General features: G+C 41.7%; 2 protein-coding genes across 2 annotated transcripts; one reads left to right on the plus strand and one right to left on the minus strand.

The window, feature by feature from the left end:
• Window positions 1–908: 908 nt before the first annotated feature.
• Window positions 909–14309, minus strand: metap1 (methionyl aminopeptidase 1). Its single transcript, XM_047610330.1, has 11 exons — window positions 14142–14309; window positions 12861–12912; window positions 11755–11864; window positions 11512–11572; window positions 7436–7527; window positions 7255–7338; window positions 4954–5092; window positions 4123–4254; window positions 3403–3546; window positions 3249–3314; window positions 909–2509 (listed from the first exon to the last, which is right to left on the minus strand). Exons 1-11 carry the CDS (start codon window positions 14256–14258, stop codon window positions 2343–2345), a joined length of 1164 nt encoding a protein of 387 aa, XP_047466286.1. The 5' UTR covers window positions 14259–14309; the 3' UTR covers window positions 909–2342.
• Window positions 14274–22294, plus strand: eif4eb (eukaryotic translation initiation factor 4eb). Its single transcript, XM_047610333.1, has 7 exons — window positions 14274–14414; window positions 15727–15830; window positions 17977–18072; window positions 18215–18278; window positions 18982–19095; window positions 21306–21445; window positions 21537–22294. Exons 1-7 carry the CDS (start codon window positions 14397–14399, stop codon window positions 21649–21651), a joined length of 651 nt encoding a protein of 216 aa, XP_047466289.1. The 5' UTR covers window positions 14274–14396; the 3' UTR covers window positions 21652–22294.
• The last annotated feature ends 1849 nt before the right edge of the window (window positions 22295–24143 follow it).

The following is a 24143-nucleotide window of genomic DNA, read 5'->3' on the forward strand; positions in this document are numbered from 1 at the left end:
GTGAGGGAAACTCCTAAGAACAAAGAACTGAGTCAGTTAACCTTTGTCTTTCCGTGAAGATGAAGACAGACTGAAAGACTGCAGGGATTTTTAGCTTCATGGGATTAATTAACATCAAAATGATTCTGCATTTCAACAGGCCCATTTTCACTTTCATTGTGACACATCATGGCTGGTAAAGTACTATTGTCTGTCTTTGCCAACGAGTAATGTTTTACAAGTACGGCATTAGCTACTCATCAAATTGGACCACACAACTTCCCATGTTCGTTTTTTATTCTTATACATTCATTCTTCTCACTTCTTTTTTCACCCTAGTCTAACTTGCTTTAGTTGGCATCGTTTGGCTCTGCAATGTTTTACAAGACAAACTCTCCAGTGCCGCTTAAAGGTATTTGGGCCTTCTGTACATTACATGTACTGACTGTACCGTACATAGCTGTCCTCAAAGTAGACAGAGAGAATCCAATCAGACCACACGAAACTGAAATATTAAGCTTGTGTATTTGTTAATTCAAGACAATGACTCAATATTAAACATCTGTTAGTTGCACTTAAAGTATGACAAGGTGGTTTCAAATTAGCCAAATTAGAGTCCATGTGTTGAGAAGTGTTTCCAGAGACTAAGGTGTAGTTCATACTCCGTTTAGTTAAAAGAAAAAAAGAGAAAAACAAACAGAACAAAAAACTTTAACTGATTTCTACTGCTCTAACTTGGGAATAAATAAAATTGTAATCTTATAATGTGTCTAGACGTTCCCCGTCCTCCACCTAGTATAAAAAGACATTAGAGCCGTTATGAACCCACACAGTTCTTTTCCATTCATAAAGGGCCGGTGAATTAAGACCACTTTTGGGATTGGGATCGCCAGTGGAAAGATTCAAGGACCAAGTCAAGCACACAGAGCTACAGAAGAGTCTTTTATTACTCCATTAGAAGAAATACAAAGACGGCAGATAAACTGTGATCACGTTAGTCCTCTGAATACGTAGAAATAACAAATGCTGCACGCATCAGGAAAATCTCCACATCAAGGTTAAATGGTGACTGCTGAACAGAGGGGAGGGGGAGACACACCAGTTCACGTACCACCCAGTATCCAGCATACTTTTAATTCCTAGATTCACATGTTAAGGCTCAATTTGCTACACCAGGGCTATTGGAGACATGAGACACAAAATAAGGTCCAGTATTTTTTTATTTTTTTTTTTTCCTTCTTCTTTGGAGCTCAGTGTTGTCTCATTCTGGATATACACACAGACGCTCAGGGCATACGTCACTATTCTCCTAGCAACTGTTGCTGATGTCTTCAGCTGGCACTAATAATAGCCACACTCAGATAGAACAATTGGGGTTTTGGTGCACGTACGGGACGCCTCAGCAGTTTAATGATACAGTATACTATCAGCTGCTCAACGGGTCGTGAAGCAGGAAATCAAATTATAGTAGATTTGTTTGCCTTTTATTTTTATGCCTGCTTGCTAAATATGAAGCTACAGCCAGACGATTGTTAGCTTAGCTTAGCATGAAACAGGGGAAAACCGCTTTCTTGGCTAATCGCGTCTCTAAAGCTCACCAAATAACCCTAAATCTGTAACATCAATATTTCTCGACACATACAGCTACTGGTTTGAAATTTTGCTTTTTTTTTTGTTCAGACTTAACTGTAATACGTGTTAATTACTTGAGAGCTGAGCTTTGGCTAGAGCCAAGACAGACGTTTTCATAGGGTTTCTTTAATATAAGCTCAGCTAAGCCAAGCTAACCAGCCGCTGTGGGCTTAGTGGATATCAACACAACACTGCCTCTGTTCCATCACGTTCTGCGTTGCCAGGGTCTTGTAGACCCCCTCTTTCTGGAACCCCTGCCGTTTCCTGATATTGCTGATTCATTTCAGCCCATCTCTGGTAAATGAATACGATGTGTGGTTAACAGAGCGGAGGCGGAGAGAAAGGAAGCAAAGCATGGCGTACTAGTTGAATTTGTCCTGAGCTCCACACTTTAAAGACGACAACTAGCCAGCCAGTGAGAGCTCCGGGTGACATGACACACAGTCTAAAAAAAAAAGCCTGATGTCAAGCTTGGCCATTAAGCAAAACCAAATCTCATAAATACTTTTTATATTTCCTCCAGAGGATACAATTTTCACTAATAAAGCAATCCACATTTGATATAAGACACATTCAAGTACTCCCATTTAGTTTGAGGAACCAATTTAATTCAGATAACCATGAGAGCTGCAGTGACATTGAGCTCTAAGAGCGGCGCCTCTTGATTGTGAAGCGTGAGTGTTTGTGTGGGTGTTTGTATAAGTCCAGTCCTTGGTGTTTTCTGGTCCAGCCTACATTTGATTTAGGAAATGAGCGCGTCCGTTGTCCTCCAGGCGGCGGGTGAGGATCTCGCAGCCGGTCTCCGTCACCAGCAGGGTGTGTTCGAACTGAGCCGAACGCTTCCCGTCTCTGGTCACGGCCGTCCAGCCGTCAGGCCACGTCTCGTCTTGCCAGCCACCTGAGACATCGCGCACCAGAATACTCTTTGACTCAGAAGGCATCAATTAAACAAAAATCTGGAAACAAAGCCTCAGACTCTTTCAGTGACTCAACGGACACCTGCGAGTTAGAAAAGGCTTTTTAAGCCTATAATGACCGCTTTTAGAGCAGGACTACGTCTCACACACACCACTTAACCACCCCACGAGTCTGTTAATAGCCTCAACATGTCACATGAGTCTGGGCTTGAGTGTGAAGTTTTTGGTCATTTAACAAACCTACTGAAAAAAACGGATTTGTTACTTTGCCGAGAAATCCATCTATCTGCCATCAGTTCACTTGGTCAGATAAAGAAAAGAAAGGCTGAAAGTGTCTCTTCAAGTGAGATAAATGGCTTTAACAGGAATTGATTATGTGAGAAATACCAAGTGGCAACCTCTGTGACACCTAACCAGACATCTCGGGTTGCTGACTGTCTCCCGAGGCGTCACTCTCCTGTCTCAGCTCCACTCAGGTTCCACCTCTTTACCGAACTCCCAGCTAATTCAAAACGCTTAGAGCTAAATGGCTAAAGCTGGCTAAAGTTGAAAATGAAAAAAGTTTGAGAAACATGATTCTCGGAAGACTGCGAGGTTTCTTTTCTTCAAGTCTTGACTGTGTTTTTTGTTTCATCCAACTCAAAGCAGAAAATTAAGGCAATATTTAAATAATCCAATAATAATCTCTAAAATCATTATACATACAAAGCTGACACTCACCTTCACATATCATGGGCTCAATAGTGAACACATGGCCAGGCTTCATAACTCCAACTGCTTTGTTTTCTGCAAAGTTCAGGAGTACACAAATCATGCGGTTGCAAAGGAACATTGTCAACTTGGTGGCACCTTTCAGAGCTCTGAGGCTACTCACTGGCGTAGTGTGGCACATTGGGGGCGGTGTGGAAAAGTCTGTGGATGCCGTGGCCACAGTAGCTTCGCACCACGGAGAAGCCGTTGGCTTGAGCGTGCTTCTGAATGATGTTACCCAGCTCTCGGTAGCGAATGCCAGGCTTTACTGAGGACAGGCGGGCACAGAACAGAGAGCTTAGTCCATTTCATTTCAACGTTAATATCAATATTTGAGAGTTTCATAAAATCTGATCATGTTACATAAGGGTTTCAAATGTCGCTAGCAGCTTTATAAATGTGACAATGTATTGCTTTCTTTGTCTTATATAATGGTGAACTAATTATATATTGGTTTTGGAATATTAGTTGGACTAAAAGACATTGGTGCATGTCTTCTTGTTATCCTACTTTCAATGACTGCAGTGATCTTCATCACCAAGTGTAAATGGTCACATGGCTCACTTCTATGTGCTCTCTGCTGGATAAACTATGCAACGGCAACTATTTCTAATGTGTTATTTATTCATCTAGTATAAACCTTGAGACCAGTCTCATCAGTAATGACTTAACACTGAGCCCAGTCACCTTCACATAAAGTGATTTCTTTGAATAAACACTGCATGCGTCTGGAGACTGATCAATACTGCATGTTTTTATGTAACTGTGTCTCTTTACTCCACACGACTGTAGATGAACGAGAGAAACATCAGCCGGTCAGTGGAGTAAAAGGAAATGTGCCTACCAGAGTCGATGGCTTGCATAAGGCATTCATATGTAGTCTGAACCAGCTTCTTCGCCGCCTCGTCCACCTCTCCGACGTAGAAGGTTTCGTTGAGGTCGCCATGGAAACCGTTGTGATAGACGGTGATGTCCACTGCCAAACGAGTGGGAGGATGAATGTGTCAGAAACATTGTATTACACCACAAACCACATTCTATTATGTCTCACACAAAGGAGTTGCTGTTGTGAATAACCTGCCTAAAGCATTTAATAATGGTGGGCAGCAGCTTTACAGAAAACATGAACCCGTTCGCAAGGACAAACAAAATGTGCTTTAGAAAACATAAAAAAAAGAAGAAATGGCTGGTGAAATTGAATGTGTGCAAACTGGGACTGTTCCCACTTAGGGAGAAATATGGATAGCTGAAAATCTGACTGGCAAAGTCCCACTGGTAAAGGTTAATGAAACAATTCGTCTTGTCGGGCCACACAGCGAGAGATGAGTTGTTGGCAAGTGCTCCATCAGACGCTCTGAGGGGAGTGGCGGATGTAAGGCATCGCCTTAGCAGAAATATTCATAAAGAGGCTAAAATTGGCCAAACACCTGCCGAGACCATTTCAGGATGCTGCCACTGTCATTTGTCATGGAAGACAAACCTTTTTTCTCCCTGTCTGGTTAATAAAACATCTCCCAAAATCCAAACTTAGCTTGGCTGTTCCTAGGACTCGCTTTGACTGTGGAAATATGAGAGTATTTAAATAAAAAGGGTCTCGTTTTAAGGAAAGGTCAATGTTGGGTTTCGTCAGAGTGTCACTGTCGAACAGAGGAGCAGTGTAGTGTAATGAGCGCACCGTTGAGGATATCTCCGTCTTGCAGTGGTCTTCTATCCGGGATCCCATGGCAGATGACTTCATTGACAGACGTGCAGCAGGATTTAGGGAAGTTGTAATAGTTGAGAGGGGAGGGGTAGCAGTTCCTCGCTGTGCAAGCCTGAACAGAACAAACATGTTTGTTGTAAAGGGGAGCACAGTATATAAGGAAACAGGATACATATGGATACATATACAAATGTATGACATTTTAGACATTTTAGAACGGTCACTGATGCTTTTTACTCTTCCCGTAGCTTCCCTATAATATACAGAGATCAGCAGGGAAACTGTGCAGACTCACTGATCACTGTGTACAGCAAACCTAGAAAGTGAACTCTGTCTATATGTTGTCAAAGTCAAATGTGATTAAGGATCTGTATTTGAGTCAGAATATTTCAAATGTAGTTCAATTCAAACTAAGGGCCCACTGCACAGGATCTGTAGTGTCACTTCAATAACAGCTGTCTAATAGACGACATTGGCCAAATTATTGCTAGCTTCCCTGGGATTAGCATCATGTTGCTAATTTGCAGCCAGAATCTGCACGGTACAGGCCCAAAGTGGAGCCACATGGATCCCAATATCAAGGACCCGACCACACTTCCTCCAGACTCGCATGCATTTTCGTTAAATTAATACTACACACAGCTCTACCGCCACCAGTTAGAAAAAAATTGCTGGATTATATACACTGATTTATTTTTTTCCTACTATCACAGTGATATGTGACCACTTTACAGAGCAGTTGGCAACTGGTCATCAGCACATAGTCACATCCTGTTTTTACAGCGACAATCAACTAATGAAAATGGAGCATGAATCAGCACCATATTGACTACGTATAATGAGAGAAGCTATCCTTGAAAAAAATACATATTTGATGTGTATTTTAGTTTGTTTGGTCCAAATCCATCCACTAACATGGAGGAGGTGGAGCCTGTGACCTATACTGCAGCCAGTCACTGGGGCGACTCTCTTTGCTTTGGACTTGTTTCACAGTCCATTTTTATTTAGTCTATACTAACTACTTTTTCTAAAATGAAGTCTATCGTCTTTACTCACATGTAATATACACTTACTTGTCACTTTATTAGGTACACCTGTTCAATTGCTTGTTAACACAAACAGCTATTCAGCCAATCACATGGCTGCAATTCAGTGCATTTGGTCATGTAGAGGAGATCAAGACAACTTGGTGAAGTTCAACATGAACATCAGAATGAGGAAGAAAGGGGATTTAAGTGACTTTGGTACGTGGTGTGGTTGTTGGTGCCAACACATCAAACCTTGAAGATGAGCTACAGCAGCAGAAGAGCATAGTTTAAATGCCACAGTCTACCTGATTATTGACCATGTCCATCCCTTTATGACCACAGTGGACCATCTTCTGACGGCTACTTCCAGCAGGATAATGCACCATGTCACAAAGCTCATATCATCTCAAACTGGTTTCTTGAACATGACAATGAGTTCACTGTACTACAATGGCCTCCACAGTCCCCAGATCTTAATCTAATAGAGCAGCTTTGGGATGTGGTGGAACGGGAGATTCTCATCATAGATGTGCAGCCGACAAATCTGTAGCAACTGTGTGATGCTGTCAAATCAATATGTTTCCAACACCTTGTTGAAAGTATGCCACGAAGAATTAAGGGCGTTCTGAAGGCAAAGGGGGGTCCAACCTTTTACCAGCAAGGTGTACCTGATAAAGTGGGCGGTGAGTGCAGATTACGTGTGTATATGTATTACATAGCATGTTACATGGCCGAGCCAATCTGCTACTGGCCTGACTCCTCAGTCAAATTTTAAATCCCAGTATGGCCCTTGAGCCAAAAGGTCACTCACCCCGAGTTAAAAAGACCGTCCTTGTTAAAACATTTGATCCTAAGGGGGACATGAATGTCTCCAAAAACTCTCATGGGAATCCAGTCAATAGCTGAGACATTTGACTCAAACTCAGTGTCAAGAGATTACCAACATCTGGAGGACACATCATCTAGAGACCACCAGTGTCCAACTAAATGTGACATGGCATCCAGAGGTCTCCTTCAATCACTTAAAATGACGATGCTTTGAAAATTAATTGTTTCATACACGTCACTGTTGGTCATTCTAAAAGTTTAACTACTGCACCGTAAAGTCTACTCTATTAAACACTATGGGCATGCACAGATTGCACTTCTGTAAGATGCCTACTGGACTTTTAAATTTGTGGTGTCAAACATTGTGCTTTTACATTGAAGCACAGTGTTTAACTAAGAGCAAAACGACATCTCATACCAGATGCACAGCGTGGTCAATTTCTTCTGTTGTAACACCGGGTTTCACCATCACAGCTGCAATGTCCAGGACTTCTCGTGCCAGCTGCAAACACAAACGACGCAAAAGTCAAAATCGAACTCAGTAAAAGGAAGTCTTGGTACACAAATAAATCCAAAGCAGTGACAGATAACTCTGTTACCTTGCTCACTACTCTCATTGCTTCAATGTCTTCAGGGCAGAGGATCTTGATCTGCGACGTCCCCTTCAAGAACTGCTCGGACTCAGACATCCCTGTGGGAAGGAAACAAAGACAGACAACTGGCATCACTCACGCGTCAATACGCTGTGAAGCTGATGAGCTGTTTCAACTAGGACGTTGCCGGAGCAGCTGCTGTCAGTCTATCAATTTTCTGACGTTCACAGCTGGATTTACATTCTCCTAATCGATCCTGTTTTTTTCCATCACAAACGACATCTGAGTAAATCCTCCGTTATTTACAAAGCAGAGGGCGTCATCACTCCCTCTATAATTTGGCAGTTAGCACAGTGACTGGAGGAAGTGTAACCGTTACCAGTGTGGAGGCTTTCAATCAAGGTAATTATCAGGTTGCTATTCATTTTACCTTCTGTAGAGTCAGACTCCTCGCAGCTTCAACAGGTCAAACAGTACACAGTTAATTCAACGTCACACTATGAGTACAGATGATTTAGTTTCCCTAAAGAATTAACACCAGAGACACCTTTTGAAGAAATGCCCAGGAAAAAAAAAAAAAAAAAAAAAACCCACTCACTACAGAAGGAGCCTGCACACTCAGAAAGCTGCGGCTAGAGTCAGAGCCTGGTGTGAGCCGTCACAATAAAAGTTTAATTGCTACTTACATATTCTCTTTGTTGGTGTGACACGAACATACCAGAGGAATAGTCAAAGTTTAAAGGACTGTTGATGTTGAGGGGTTACGTCAGAATGTTTGGTTTTGTTAGCGTCACCCGGCTCCGCTTGTAATGTGGAAACCTTATCATGTTTAATTTTATACGACTCACGCTGCGTGTCAGTGACAGCTCGTACGCTCCCGTGATCACAGATGTGGATTCTCTTTTGAGCTGCAGTTTTATGCGGATTTCCAAGTAGTGCACAAGTTTGTAAAGAGTCTTCGAGAAATCGACACAAACTTGTCCTTAGAATGTGTTTCACCCAGACAGACTGCATGTGCAGACTCTTTTATCCTCTATCGAATGAAGACCGTTCTGACACTTGCTGCGTTTCCATTATTCCTAGAAATCTGCAAAACCTAAATATCGCAAGAAAAACTGGTAATGTAAAACGCCTACATTTTGAAAAACCTCTCAAATATCGCTAAAACTCTTTTACACTATAGTGAGGTGGTTTTTCAGACGTATCAAAAAACTGCAATGGAAACATCTCCTCATCACCAGAGGTGATGCAGTGGGTCATGTGACCAGATTATTTAATAAAACACCTTTCAATGGAAACACGTACAAAGCGCAATTGTACTTAATTGAAATTTCAGAAATATCACTTTTATTTTGTTCTGGCTATGTCTACATGGAGACTAGCAACAAGATGGAACAAACTAGCCTGACCCAGTCAAATTGGAAATAATTTTCTGTTGTTGAGAAGGGAGGTGTAAACCTTCGTTCATCCTTTTAAGTGATTTCGCTGTGAATATCAAGTCCAACAGACGTGGACTTCCTGGCAGAGCGGTTTCAAACCAATTTTCCACCACTTTGTAAGTGGAGAAGTTTGTCTGGCTGTATCCTTCCAACAGATTTGTGGCGACCATGACCATTTCATTCAGCACAGTAGTAAACAGGTAAGCTGGAGTCTATAATCAATAATTTGAATTTCAACGTGGTAGAAACGTATAAAAGCTAACTGACATCGTATAAAAACAGAACTAATGGCAGAGCAGATGTATTGGTTCCTAATGGCAGTGCTCAGAGACTGCGCGTTAAACATACATTGCACCTCTTTTCTGTTATGACATTTTTCAAGCTTGAATCTCAAAGATCTAACAAACATAAAGGCTTCTAGCGGGGCTACAGGTAACTAGGGGCTCCTGCAGGAACTAAACTACAGCTTCAGCTCCTGAGCCGAGGCAGGCTCTAATGACACTCACGCTGTTGATTCAGAAGAACAGAGCACGGCTGCTATAGAGAGAAGCACAGAAGCACAGGTCTCAGTGCACTCAGTCAGCTTGGCAGATGGTGAGCCGATCTGTAATTCAGCTATAGCTTCAGCAACATCTCAACATTGTTATTGGACTGAACAGTGATGTGTCGGTCAAAGCACTGGCGTCATCAACAATTCGCTGATCTATAATTTATTAACTCAGCGAGAAGATTGCAGGATGAACATGAACAGTTGCCTAGCAACACAGACATGAGACAGATTTGTGTACAAGTCAAATACAGCCCTTTTTTTGACCCAGGGAGTCTACAATGTGAGCGCAGCAATCGATCACACTTACTTACACTTTGATACACCTGCTCTAGTACCAGAAAACCACAGTGAAAAAAGATAAATGGTCTGCAGTATTTTTCTTACGAAGGATCTAATTAAAACTGTATTAATTATCATTTTATTCATCATTTTAAAAAACACAGGCTGCAAACATTAGGCTGCAACAATTGTGCTTCGCTTCCTGAATACACATCACAGGAGAAAGGAAGGGGACAGTAACCATGACTACCTGGGTATGGATCTATGTAGTCAGTTGACAAGGATGTAGCTGTTGCCATGGTTGCACAATGAATGACTTGCCCAGAGAAATAGATGTAAAATAAGCCAGGTTGGAGTTATCGCAACGTGAGCTGATTTACATTAAAGGAGCAGACTGGTCATAAAAAAATCACGACGTGACAGCAGATCTGACAGCAGGTCTCTCTTACCCCACGATAAATCAAACATCGATGGTAGACCACGGTCAGGGTGAAATATTACACGGCTAGGCGACAAAGCCGATCCGAGTTTTACATTTAAAATATTAGCTTTGAAAGAAATGTCATTGGAAGAAATGTGTCCAAGATATTTAATGATTCTCACGTGTTCATGTGCGTATATGAATCTTTACTACACTACAAAAAAACGGCTTAAAGGGCTTTTGTAAAATGGCTTTTTAATAAGTGCCGTAATAAATGCCAGTTTGTTAACATTTAATTCTGTAGCTGTAGGCAGATTTCAGCCTCTCCCTCAAACAATATGATAATGTTTAACTGCACGAGCTCAACTGCACACTGCTGGCTGTGAATGTACTATAGCATACATTTATTCACTTTGGCAAAATAAAGAACGAACTGGTGAAATTGACTAATTAAAGCACAAGTTTCACAGGGTTTGCCTTTGTTTGATTCTATCTTCAGTGTTGCCGACGGTTCATCTCGATTAGAATTGCAATATCAATATCAGAGCAAGTAAGCCAAGTCCGATGTTCTGAATGTTTTATGGCTGCCGCATCCCACAACCGAACTGTCAAGAATAACGGTCATTTGATTCATTTTGAAGTGCGATGCACTTAATACAGTTGCACGTGTGATCTCGGAGAGAACCAGAAAAAGCAAAAGCTTAAGGAATCACTAGGGGGCGAAATGTGTTTAATTACAGAACATACAAAGAATAATTGATATGACATGGTATAAAATGAACGGGGGCAAAAAAAAAAAAAAAAACTGTTCCACACATCCCGGGTGCTGCTCAGACTGTGTGTAGTTCTTCAGTCAACAGTGAGCATGTGAGCTCATCTGTGTATTCATGCAAAAATTATAGAAAAGACACACATGGATGAATTCATTGTCGAGACCTCTGCAACACCATGGGAAAGGTTTTCAAGGGAAAGGTTGCCGTGATGGACACTTGGGTGTCTAATTGTTACAGTGATCTAATAATATGGTATGGTATACCTCAACCTGCACACGTTTTTCACAAATTAATGTTGGATTGAATGATAACACAGCTGCCACAAACATGGCTATGAGGCTACACGGGACAGACTTGAGAAAGACAGATCTTATGACACATTTTCCAATTGAATAAGTAATTTTAAGTATTTACTGCATCTTATTACTTCCCAAGTTGGATTTTGGATGTTAAACTTGATAAAACTAAGCTAAAATGAATTCGGCTGCCCAACCCAACTAGAAAAGTGACGGCTTTGGGGGAGAAAAAAAAGGAGCCTTTTTCCAATGGACAATGAGCCCAACTAATGAACTGAATACATTTAGTATGAATACATTTCCATGAAAAAGAGAGGCTTTTACCTCTGGGATGATCAGCATAGTCAGGTCTTTGGATGTCACCTGGTACAGGCCTCATGGGAGTCTACACAGAGGACAAGGAATACAGATTCAATCAAAGTACTCACACACATCAGGATTTACATAAGAACATGACTGAAAAAAGACACAATATTAAGAATGTCACTCAAGAAAAAACATGCACCAACAAGGAGCGGTGTGAACAATAGTTCTCGGCAAAATGTGCATAAATGGTTCAAAGTTTACCAGTGGGTAGTGAGGGCGTAGTTTTCCTGTGTAGCGGTAGCCTGGCCATGGGTCTGTGTTGATTTCCTTCTCCACACAGTTCTTGGGTTCATTCTGGTTCTTGTCTTCCTCTGAGAAGAAGACAAAAACACATGCTAGTCTCCACTTTAAGACATAACCATTTAAACACCTGCAGGTTTTCTTGACAAAACCTTTGCTGAGATGCTGCAGGCGCTAAAGAATCATATAAATAGTAACAACAATCTGTGGCGTATCACGTTACCTGTACGACAGCAAAACCTGTTTTTTTACTACCTTCACTGTCAAGATAGTTTAGTGATGCTTACAGACTGGTGGAGAGCTCTCTGACAAATTTGTGTCAAAATTTAGTGGTTGAGTGTAATACACAATCCTGGTAATCTTGTGTGTAAAGAGCCTCAGTGCTTCCGGAAAGTCTGCAGAACAGCACACTTATAGAGAGCGCACATAATATGGCTAAAAATGTCCTTGTGATGATTTAACAGCTCTGAGGCCTCTATTTTTTTTCTTCACTGCTCACAGTTATCCATTCCCACCAGATTTGTCATGCATAATTTCTGCTCATATAAACACCTATCATCACAGAGGTAGTTTTCTGCCTCTGTGCACTTGTTCATTCTTATTTATTCTCATAACAGTTTACAGGCACACTGTATACCCAGTACGCTTCTCTACAATGAATCCTGCAAAGCCATTTCTTAACCATTGTGTATCGTACCGCACCTAGTGTCATGTTTGTTATTTGTATATATGCTCTCACACCTCCCCTTTAGTTTCTGTCCTTCAACCCAGCCTATCTTAAGCAGATGGGTCCCCCCCATTTGAGCCAAGTTCTGCTCAAGGTGTCTTCCTATAGAAAGGGAGGTTCTCTTTTCTTTATTGTCTTGATTGTGATTGGCGCTACATAAATGAAACCAAGGTAAACTCTCAGCTTCAGAGTCCTTGAGCGTGGACAGTGAGATTAGCCCAGGGTCTCTAAAGCATCCGGCACTGACGTCTCATTTCTACTCTTGACTTTTGCAACAATAACCACATACACGGACGGATGTCATGTAATTTAGTCATACGCAGTCATCTGTGACACCTACTTGCTTTTTTGTGCAGCAACTTGTGAGAGATCCAGCTTCCTTTGAAACATTCCTGGAAAGGAAAATCCTCATTAATACAGTGCAAATTAATAAGATACACTTCACAAATGTGAGACAAAACATATAATTGGACTGGCTTAGTCAACTCAACAGTCTTGATTCATCATTTTTAAATAAATAATGTTTTAATTGCCCAGAGACAAATCTGGCACCTTCACATTCCTTCAAATGATAAACTTTTGCAAAAAGCTGATTTCCACCGAATAACTGAATACACACTCCAGCTATAAACTAAATGACGAGAGAGAAAGTAAAGAAATATATAGAGTGGGGTCATGCTGTCGAAAGTGCTGCCACAGCAAAGGACGCCGGGGTCAAATGCCACGGCCACTGCAGGAGGACTTAAGTTGTCACCCAAGCTGACTATTAATAAAGCTTTGACTTTTAACTACGCTGCATCGGATCAACTCTAAACAGAGTACTACTGCAGAGAGTGGGACAGTTTAATGTCGGTTGGCAGAGTCCTTTTCTAATGGAGTGGTGACAAGAAATGTAATAAGAGGGAATGCACAAATGTAATCAACACAATGTACACTCTCAGATGGAGTCACATGTCTAGTTACAGCCCAGCTGAGTATTTCAGTCAATGTCAGCACTAAATGATGACCCACTGCTCAATTAGGACTGATGGATGGTGAGTAAGTTATAAGACAGCTGAGAAACAGCTCAACTTTAAATTGACACACTTCTGAATGGGGTTTGGTCTAGTGGCAAAGAAAGTACCAGGATGAGGGTCAAACATCGTGGCACTGCTCTGTCTGTCTTCTCAACTCAAATATCCTTCCCTGCAGTCTTATTCCAATAAACGTTTCTTCACAATAAACATCATGCTATGAGCAACTCTAGCCTGTCAGCTAAGTAGCTCCACATTATCAGCTTTTATTATGATCAGGGAAGTTGTATGACTTTAGCTCACCAACCAACAGTTCATTAGCCGGCTTAACGTTTGTCTCTCGGCCTGCCGTTACAAACATAGCAACTATTCCAATCGCTAATTACATCATTTATCTTCAGCAGCCTGCGTGCAGCTACACCAGAAAAAAAGACGTTCGGCCACGTTTGAGAAATGCGATATTAGCGGTTTAGCAAGCAACCAATACACACACACATGTCCACCTAGCTCGACAGTTAGTTAGCAGCCTCGTGATGAGACAAGAGGGCCCAGGTGAGCTTCAAAAGCCCCGACCTTCTAACGGGACGAGCGGAGAAAGCAGCGGGTACCTGTGAGCAGAAATAAGAGCCCTGAATGCCGAGCTTGATACAGGTGGGGCACTGGAGCTTGGCGTCCTTGCTGCAGCCCTCCGTTTCGCACTCCCTTCTAGCCTCGGTGCTCGCCATGCCTTCGTCTGCGGGAGGGGTGGAGCCGGCGACCAGCAGCCAGCCAGCGTCAGCACACGGCGCATGTCCGCAGCGGGGCCGTCACGCTGCACGGCTCGGTCCAATCAACGGAAACTTTCCTAACAGAGATTTACTAAGATGGCGACCGCCGAACCGGTGAGCACTTTCTCTAAAGAACATATCAAAACATACGAGAGGGCCTTTCTGGGTTGATTACAGGGCGTTGTCACGTTTAAAGTTTACGTACAACTTTAAGCGTCGGCCCCTACGAGATAATTGACTGTCGTTACAACTACACGGGCTGTTTTAGGTAGTTTCTAGTTTGTCTTGTGTGCCACGACCCAGGCGTAAAGGAGGAATGCTCGTGCGTGTGTGTGTGTGTGTGTGTGCGCGCGTGCGTGCGTGCGTGCGTGCGTGTGCGCGTGTGGGGCGCTCTCCCAAATTTAAGGCTGACGTTAGTGCAACCCGACGTGCTGCTAGTTTTTGGGTAGAGAACTACACAAACCTCCATTACAAAAGTGGTCACTTTGGTTGTTCTTGGGTCTCAAGTAAAGAATTCAGCCGAGACACAAGTTTTCAAGGAGAAATGTGTTTATGTAGGTTTATGGGAAAAATCGGCATGTGGAATAATGTATTATATTCAATGGGGGCTTTGTTTTGTAGATAAAATGTCATCTGTCAGAACTGGTCAACACTAGCCGACGCTAACCTCTGCGATATGTATTTTCGTAGCTAAGGTTAACGGGTTAACGATATCTTAGAAGAAATGGCTACGGGGGGGATATATCTCGTAAAAAAAAAAAAAAAAAAAGAAAACGTTGTTTGCTATAACTTACATGAAACACGCCGAATTAAGGATTGTCTCTAGATATTAGTTTTAAGTTCTTAAACTCGCGTTATAGTAACTGTATCTTTATATTAAGTTCGAAAAAATGTAAACAAATATTAAGCTGTGAATTCATTTTATTTGGCGTTATTTTCGTACATTAAATGAATAATAAATGAACAAGAAAGTCCAAAACACATGGGAATGCCACAGAAATGCGTAACAATGAATTTCACAACTTTAGTTAAACACAGCTGTCTCTGTTGAGCAGTGTTAGCTCGAGCTAGCTAGCCATAGTCTTGCTTCACATCCCGGTGGAATTTGTTCCAGATGTTCACATATCGGGTTTCACTAATGGATGCGTCCTCAAGGAATTCATTTTTATACTAATGACAAATTTATTATAAGGGGATTATTAACCCCATTTCAGAATAAAACGTTGTTGTATAAGGTGGGCGTTTTATCACCATCTAAGTTAGCAGCTGTGGCTAACTGATTCAACAAGTGGAAGCTGCAGCCATGAGTCGTAATGCAGATGTTACGTGTTACCCTGTACATTTAAAGTTACAACGGAAAACACCTCCTTCCCCGTTACAAGTATCAATCCTCCCTCTCTTTGCGTTTTTTTTTTTTTTTTTTTAGGAAATCAACCCAAGTGCATCCCAGCCTGATGAAGAAGGATCTGAGGAGACTGGACAGGAGATCGTGAGCCCAGAGGCCTACATCAAACACCCCCTTCAGAACAGGTCTGCAAATTCAGATGTGTTCTGAGACTGCAAGCTTGACCAAGTGTCAGAGCACACGTGTGCAGGGGAAATGATGCAGCGTGTCCAAAGTTCACTGTGGCGTCAAATAATCAATGTCAGTGTTGTAGAATGCACTCTAATGGAAACTAATGGTATGGGAAGGCTGGCAAACATAGTTTTCTTACAGGAAGAAATCAATCCGAAACCCGCTTTAAAGGTTAAGGTATAGTTTTAGGCTGTGATGCTTTTGTGTAAGTATTTTTGTCTCCTTTCAGATGTTTTTAATCGGTAATCGCTAGCGGCTGTGTCTATTAAAACTTTTAGACATGCTTTGATTTGCTATAACATACTTGACAGTGTCATTCAGTTTAACATTTGCTAGAATTTGGAGGCACAGCAAAATCAGTTAGCATTCAGGTATCATCGCCAGAGAGACAGGCTGCTCTCAGATGTGAGTGTGTGTTTGTGTGTGTGTGTGTGTGTGTGTGTGTGTGTGTGTGTGTGTGTGTGTGTGCAACTGTATGAATGTCAAGAAGAACAAATGCTTCAGACTTCAGTGGAAAGACCTTTGCATCACGCACTTGTTTGATCTCTGGAGCGCAGTTCAAGAACCAAACAGCTCTTCCTCCACGCAGCTGAATGGAGCGGCTCATGTAGAAGTGAAAGAGAGATCTGAATTGACCATTCACTAAAGACAATGAGCGCTGTGTTCACAAGGGGAAGCTGAGCCATTTACGAAATTGTCTGCACGACAAAAAACATGTCAGAAAGCTCGAGCAGAGGAACGAGTTAGGAAAAGCTTTTTTAGCAAGTGCAATGAGGTGAAATCAAATAGGATTGATCATTTCTTTAATGCTGTACAACAATGGTACTAGCATTACTAATTTAAATACAGTGTTTTAATGATGTCATGTGTAAATTCTGACTGTACATATTGGTAACTGTTACATGTATCTGCGTGTATTCATATTCTCTTAGTCTCATAGTCTTTTGGACTGGATGTATTTTATTTTCCCCACAGACAGACGGGGATGTTCTAGTGACCTATCCACAGTGGTTCAGTGTTTTGTCTCGCTGTTCATACTCAGATTCTAATTCCCTTCTGTGCTGAATACAAATAAGCCATGACAGAATATCTTGCATATATTTAAATCCACAAGGATATTTATGTTCCAAAGGGTAAAAATGAAAAGCGAAACCCAACAGAACGCCAGTCAGTTAAAATTAAAGTCGAGTCATGAAAGACTTTGGTGTCACAACTCAATTCGCTGAGAAGTAAAATTCCAGTTGCCACGTATCCCAACAGATGATGACTAAAATGCAATTAGTTTTCTTTATTGGCTCAGGTGCACTGGTATGCAACATACAGTAGAGCGGCATTCATTAAATGTTCTTGGCTCACATATTTAGTTTTATGGTCAATGGGTGCACACAACTGTCCCAGGATTGCCTGGCTTATATTCTGATATGAATGGAGTCTCGTAACATACCACTGAATTTCCATTACGGTTGTGTTTCACTTTGTTGTAAACAAATTCACCCGACAGCGCTGTCAAGGTGCCGTGTGTGACTACATTCCAGACCAACTTTCCACCACAAAAAAAAAAAAGTTCCAGGTTAATCCCAGCCTAGAAGACAATCAGCATCCATCAGAGGCACTCTATATTCAAATATTTAACAAGTGAACCTGGGCATTTCACATGCCACGTTGTAAACAGTAGCCTACAGGCTGTGTCATATAGTATATTTCCTTATCAGACAGGCCGCTGTGTGCATTCGGTTCAGCTTAAGGCAGTTTAATTTGCATCATTTGATACTCATTTAAAACCTCCCACTGTCTGGCTATCTGCTTTAATTGCTTTATAGTAGTTTCAGCCGTCACAATTTCACAAGCCTGAAGAGTTTCAGGCACTTGCTGAACTAGGAGAAGGTTTAACATTGAGCAAGTAAGACATAGCATCACTATTAATTGGACCACGACAGCGGCGGCGTGATTTACATTTTTCGTCGGCAGCATCCAGGTGCGTCCGTACGTCCCCATTTGCTCCGAAGATCAGCGGCTTTGGTTACTGTATGCGTTGTTAGTATAATTAGGGGCTTGTTACATTTAAGCTACTATGCTGTTTTCTTTTTCTGTCTCCAACAGATGGTCTCTGTGGTTTTTCAAGAATGACAAGAGCAAAACATGGCAGGCCAACCTGCGGCTCATCTCTAAATTTGACACCGTTGAAGATTTCTGGGCGTAAGGAGTGATAAATCTCTACTTTTCTGTGCTTTTGCGGAGAGTCTGAAGCAGTAAAACGTCACGACTGCATAATGTTTCTTGATGTACTGTTAGAAGTGAGAGCAGGTGTGTTTTACTAATGCTGCCCCCTTTATTTCAGTCTCTACAACCACATCCAGTTGTCAAGCAACCTCATGTCAGGCTGCGATTACTCCCTTTTTAAGGTATGTTTGATTTCTTTACCTTCCATACTTCCATATTTATTGAGGCGTCACATTTTGCAAAGTAAGCCAAGACCAATTGTCATCCACATTAGAAATACACAGTGTGAAAATACTACACATTGAACCGAAAATCTGATTAAAATCATTTGATCTCCAGCATACCAATAGAGCTAAATATTAATATTTGTACGGCAGCCGAATCAAATAAAGCTCCTGGATTGCTGAGTCAGGCGCTCCAGTAAGAACAGCAGTGTATTGCTCACCAGCGTAAAAACTTTATTATTCTTGTCTTGTTGTCGTTCTATAATTTGAGTGGCAGCAGGAAGCTCTGAAGAGCAGCCTCTAATTCTATTTCCTAGAAACATGATGACAGTAATTGAAACAAGAAGCCATAAACTTCCTCGCAAGCTAAATAGAGAGTTTTGTATTAATATAAGTGACGATATTTCAACACCTAAGTGCAAATTTCACACGAGAAAATTATGGCCTTTTATAAAACGCATATTCATAGATAAGACAGCCTTGGGAAAAGGTGCAAATTACACATTGAACAGCCGCCGTTGAGTTCTAGCTGCCTTTTCTCTTCACATTTTACTTCTGTTCAAGATTTTCGCGCTGGAGCCTCCCGTTTAAATGCTGTTTGCCGTTCTTGGATGGATTTGTGATTTGGGATGTGTATTGACAATTCGAATCATCGCTGCAGGACGGCATTGAACCCATGTGGGAGGATGAGAGGAACAAGCGTGGCGGGCGCTGGCTCATCACACTCAACAAGCAGCAGAGGAGATTAGACCTGGACCGCTTCTGGCTGGAAACTGTAGGTTTGGCCGCGGCTGTCGTGTTATGCATCCCGTTACTCAAACCTGTGACACCATTAGTCATTTCTTTAGCATGCCTCCGAGGTAGCGCATTTATTACTCGCTGGCAGCCGTGATTAGTTACACCACTCTTATCAATCCCCTTTTTTTTTCCTACAGAAATGCTTGATTGCATGGCCTCGTACATTTCAAACTTGAACTGAGCCACAGATCTGAGTGTTTTTGAGGTGTAGCTCATTTATAACAACCCAGTCAAACGAGAGCAGTTGGAAAAAAAAAAAGTCTTGCTTGCCGCTAAGCCAGCAGGCCACACGGTGTTGTGGTGGTGTTCTTTCTTGCTGCTCTAAAGGTCGCTGTCAGTGTTACAGACTTGCCACTGAGTAAACAGCACTTACTGTACTGTCAATACTGTAGCTGCTGAACAAAGAGGTCGCTTCCTGTCTCAACGAAGGCCATGCTAATTGGGTTATCACATTTTAAGCTGGAGAAAAAACATTTTCATAGAGGTTGATTCTCTCTTCATCTTCAACGTTTTTCAGGCCAAGGAACCCAAACTGATGGAGAGATTAAGTAGGGACCCCCTACCTGCTGTATGTGTTCTATATTAAACTCAGCCTGGTGCCATTTATAAATATACATCATAACTTTGCATTCAATTTTAAGCTAATCAAATAAGACACAAATTCAAATATTCTTTTTTTTGTTTCACATTTTACATGTACAACAGTAGAGGTATACACAACTGACAGACAAATACATTTTCTTTGTGTGTCAGGCAAAAGAGAGGTCATATCTGTAAATGTATGGATGCAGTCCAATAACTCGCCTTATCACAAAATTTTAATCCCAAATTCTCCTAATATGGAACTCTCTTCCATATCCACACGCTCCTCCTCCTCCTCCTCTGTGGAATATTTTCCATCCACACAAACCTCGATCCTCTCTTAGTTGCGTTTACTACAAATTTATGCTTGTGTTTTTTCATGCCGCTTGCATCACAGCCCAGTACGTCTTACAGTCATCCTCCCAGCATTATCAGATCATGTTGCAAAGTGTGGCTTGCAACGAACTATGAGCTGCATAGTCTGCTGCTATTAGAGACCTACAAGCAGTAAAAACACGGTGGTTGGAGCACTGCCAAGGAGATTGATCCATTCCTGCCTCCTGAGGATGAGGCTACCCGTCGTTAGCTGTATATAAAGATTGGTGACGTCACCAATAGGATTACTTAAGAGCAGTTTTGAAGCTCAATATGAGTGTCTCTGGCTGTCGCCATCGTGCATTCACCTCCTCCGCCGACACCACCAAAAGTGGACACGCTTTTAAATATACATAGTAATTTAAATGGGTGAGTTAGATAAAAAAATCACTGGTGCACAGGATGGATAATTTATCTGAAGATTAAGAAAAAAATGTTTTAGACTGTGAACATTTATTTCTGCTATAAAATCTAGAGCCAAGTGGCCATTTTAGGAACTGCATCATTTTATTTTGCATAATTTTCCCCCATAGACGGTGTGGTTTTGGCAGCACTGAATGCTACAGCCCTCCAGTTGGTCAACTACAAAAGATTTAGTTAATTCCCCAACAAAACAATGTAAAGCATGTCTAAGCATAAGAAAAGAAAGAAAAAATACAACAGAAAGATCGTACTTAGCCATGAAAACAGAACAGTACTCAAAGCCCTTAAAAGGGTTTAGGCTTCTTCTTCTGCAGTAATAAGCCATAATAAAGAGTGTGGAGCTCTCCATTTCTCTTTGAACACTTCAGTGATGAATAGCATCATCTCCCTTAGTTCTAAGCAAGACGGAATCTCCCAGGATTAAGTCAACATTTATTTATAGTGACTGACAAAAAAAGAAGCCTGTTTCTGCCTAAATAAATTACAGCTTACTGAATTTTAACAGCATTCCTCACCATCCAGTAACTTCCAACTCTAAGTGGACAATATTCATAAAGAAATGTTCAAGGGCAAAATACAAAAGTTATTTATTGACTATTCAAATAATAATAATAATAATGTTAAAGTAAAACGGCATAACATTTCAGACTAACTCCCTGAGCTTTGAAAAGGAGTGAAAATGAAGTGTGAGAGCAGAAACCTGAGCGTTCTCGACATTCTGGTAGAGGATCTCCAGTTATTGACAAAACAAAGACGTGAACCTTCACCTCATGACGGTAGATTCTCTTTTCTTCCATTCCCTCGCAGCTCCTGTGCTTAGTCGGAGAGGCCTTTGACGACTACAGCGACGACGTCTGCGGCGCCGTGGTCAACATCCGCACAAAAGGGGATAAAATAGCCGTCTGGACATCAGACTACGAGAACCGGGAAGCTGTAACGCACATAGGGTGAGGCAGGCCTTCAGGGTCCGACGAGCACTGCGACGTAACGTGCGACGGCAGCCTCTGCATCCTCTCACGCTTGTTTTCCTCCCGACAGGAGAGTTTACAAGGAGCGCTTGGGGCTTCCCATGAAGATGACGATCGGCTACCAGTCTCACGCGGACACGGCCACCAAAAGCGGTTCAACCACCAAGAACAAATTTGTCGTTTGAGAAACGCCCCCCCACCCCCTCCGCCCCCACGTGCCTCTGTATTTCATTTCCTTGTCTTATTTGTTGTTGGTGCATATGTTTACTTCGCTGCAAAGACTCTGCGGAATGCAATCTGGAAGAAATAATTCAAGACCAATGCCAAATGTTTCCATAACCTGCCCAGGACTTACAACAACCACAGGAAAAGAAAACACACAAATCTTCCAAAACACTAACGATAATAAGAGGTATTAATAGTGGAGATTTAGAGTTATTCATACTTTACTAAAGAAAATTTGTGTTGATTTTATAATTATTATTATTTTTTTTAATGGCAGGGAATTTTGAAATGCAAAAACAATGTATATTTCTCTCCCGTTTTCTACAGCACTGTTGGTTTGCTGTAATCCTTAATGTCATTAAACCCTTTTAATTTATTATATTAATTTGCCTGCATATTAATAGATTGTTAGACTTTTGTTTTATGCTTCTGGTTTGCCTTGAGCCGTTGCACGTAATCAACCTTTTTAAAGTATTGACTCATATTCGTTTGAGTGTTGATATAATTAAAACGTTGGTTTTGCAATTATTAACTGTTAAATTGTGGAACATATTTTTTTTTCATGTAATTGGTGCATTCCTTGTTATAAATGATTTGCTGGTTGACGTGGAGTGGTGCTGTATTGTAGGATCCTGACTTACAGTAACTGAGTTTTATATACCTGCTGTTGGCAGGCTAGGGAGCTATTCTAGGCTGCCACTTTATAAAGTACAAACACTGAAGAAGAAGCCATCACTCAGGGAAAAAAAGGAAACTGATATGTGCCAAATCATCCCCATCATCACGTGATCCTTTAAAATGTCAGTATTAAAAATAATTTCAAAAGAAAAGGTTACAGTGGACAACGTGGCTCCCCATCTCATTGGCTCATTGCCACCGGAGCGGCTTTAAAAATGCCACTTCGGCACGACAAATGTCATTACACTCTCAAGGATCGGCATTCTTTAGTCCAGCAGGCATCCGCAGCTAGATTCCTCTTGATGTGATGAAGCATTAAGTGACCGTGGATGTTTCAGTAAGTCCCCGCTGAAGCTGTGGTAGTAACCTTTAAAGGCCAGCTGATTTGTCATTTAATCCTTCGCGAGCACCCGGTTACATGATAAACATGAAGGAACCCAGTAGTAAGAAGATTGTAGGTTTATAGCACATTCTCAGATCTGGCATAAGAAACCCAGCAATAAAAGTGACTAAACAGGTGGGTGCTACTATCCATAAGTGTGTCACTGGATTCCACTTCCAAGCTTTTATGCTTCAAATTCCCACACACTGACTCGGTTTCTATAATCACCGGTGGTGAAACTAAATAATACTTCTACTTCTTACTTTGGTGTACTATAAAGTTCCATGAAAAGGGGCTAAGCTAAAAAAAAATACATTTGTATACGTATAAAACAGGAAACACACTGCACAGGCATAGCATTATGACCACCTTGCTAATATTGTGTAGGTCTCCCTTGTGCCTCAAAAACAGTTGTAATTCATCAGAGAATGGACATGGACCTTCTGAGGGCGTCCTGTGGTGTCTGGGTACGCAATGTTGTTAGCGGGATCCTTTATGTTAAGGGGAGGGGCTTCTGTGGATCATCTCACAGATACTTGTTCAGTTTGGGATCTTGTGAATTTGGAAGCCAGGTCATCACCTTGTGTTGTTCTTCAAGTTTTTTGCTGTTTTTCCTAAAGCGTTTTGTGTGTGTGTCAGGCTGCATCCTGCTGGGGATGACTGCTGCCATCAAGGAATGACATTACTGTGGGGTGTCTGGTCTGGTCTAGGTGGGTGGTACATTTCAACAACACACGAATGCCAAGGTCCTGACAGCGGTCGTACTGTTATGCCTGATTGGTGTATGGTTAATTAGTGATCCTAAATTGGCCATGGGTGTGCATTCGAGTTTGAGTTGCCATGGATGAAAATATATGTATCAAGAAGACCGAAAATGGTTCAAAGAGCCATCAGAAAAATGAAGAGATCCTCATGGCAAATATTAAACCCTGTGACAGCCCAGGATCCACACATCTCTGGTGTTTACTGGTCCTCCACTCAGCAGAGCAACTCTCTTAATATGAGCCTGAAAATCTGGAGAGAAAAAAAATGTTAAATTACCGATCTTAACAACCACACCAGCTGGCGTGGTTGAGTCGAACACTGTAAGAAACCTGTTAGCTGTGCTCCCAGTGAGCAGCTGAAATGCCTAAAATCTATGCAGTAACCTGCTTCTCTTATGAAAACCACTGAAATCTACATCTCGCCGCATTTAATTCCGCGTGTTGAAGAAGTCTCTTTGACAGTAATGACAGCTCTGCAGTCTTTGTACATCTGGATTTGGGCAGTCTCCTCCATTGTTCCTGGGAGGCGCTTTTCTCAGACACCACTCAAAGACAGTCAGAGATTTCGTCATGAAGCCGCTTAAGGCTTTGTGTCGGCTGGATGCTTAAAGTCATCTCATTGCTCAAA

Source organism: Mugil cephalus, chromosome 17 (assembly GCF_022458985.1).
Source record: "Mugil cephalus isolate CIBA_MC_2020 chromosome 17, CIBA_Mcephalus_1.1, whole genome shotgun sequence".
In the NCBI taxonomy this organism is placed as follows: domain Eukaryota; kingdom Metazoa; phylum Chordata; class Actinopteri; order Mugiliformes; family Mugilidae; genus Mugil; species Mugil cephalus.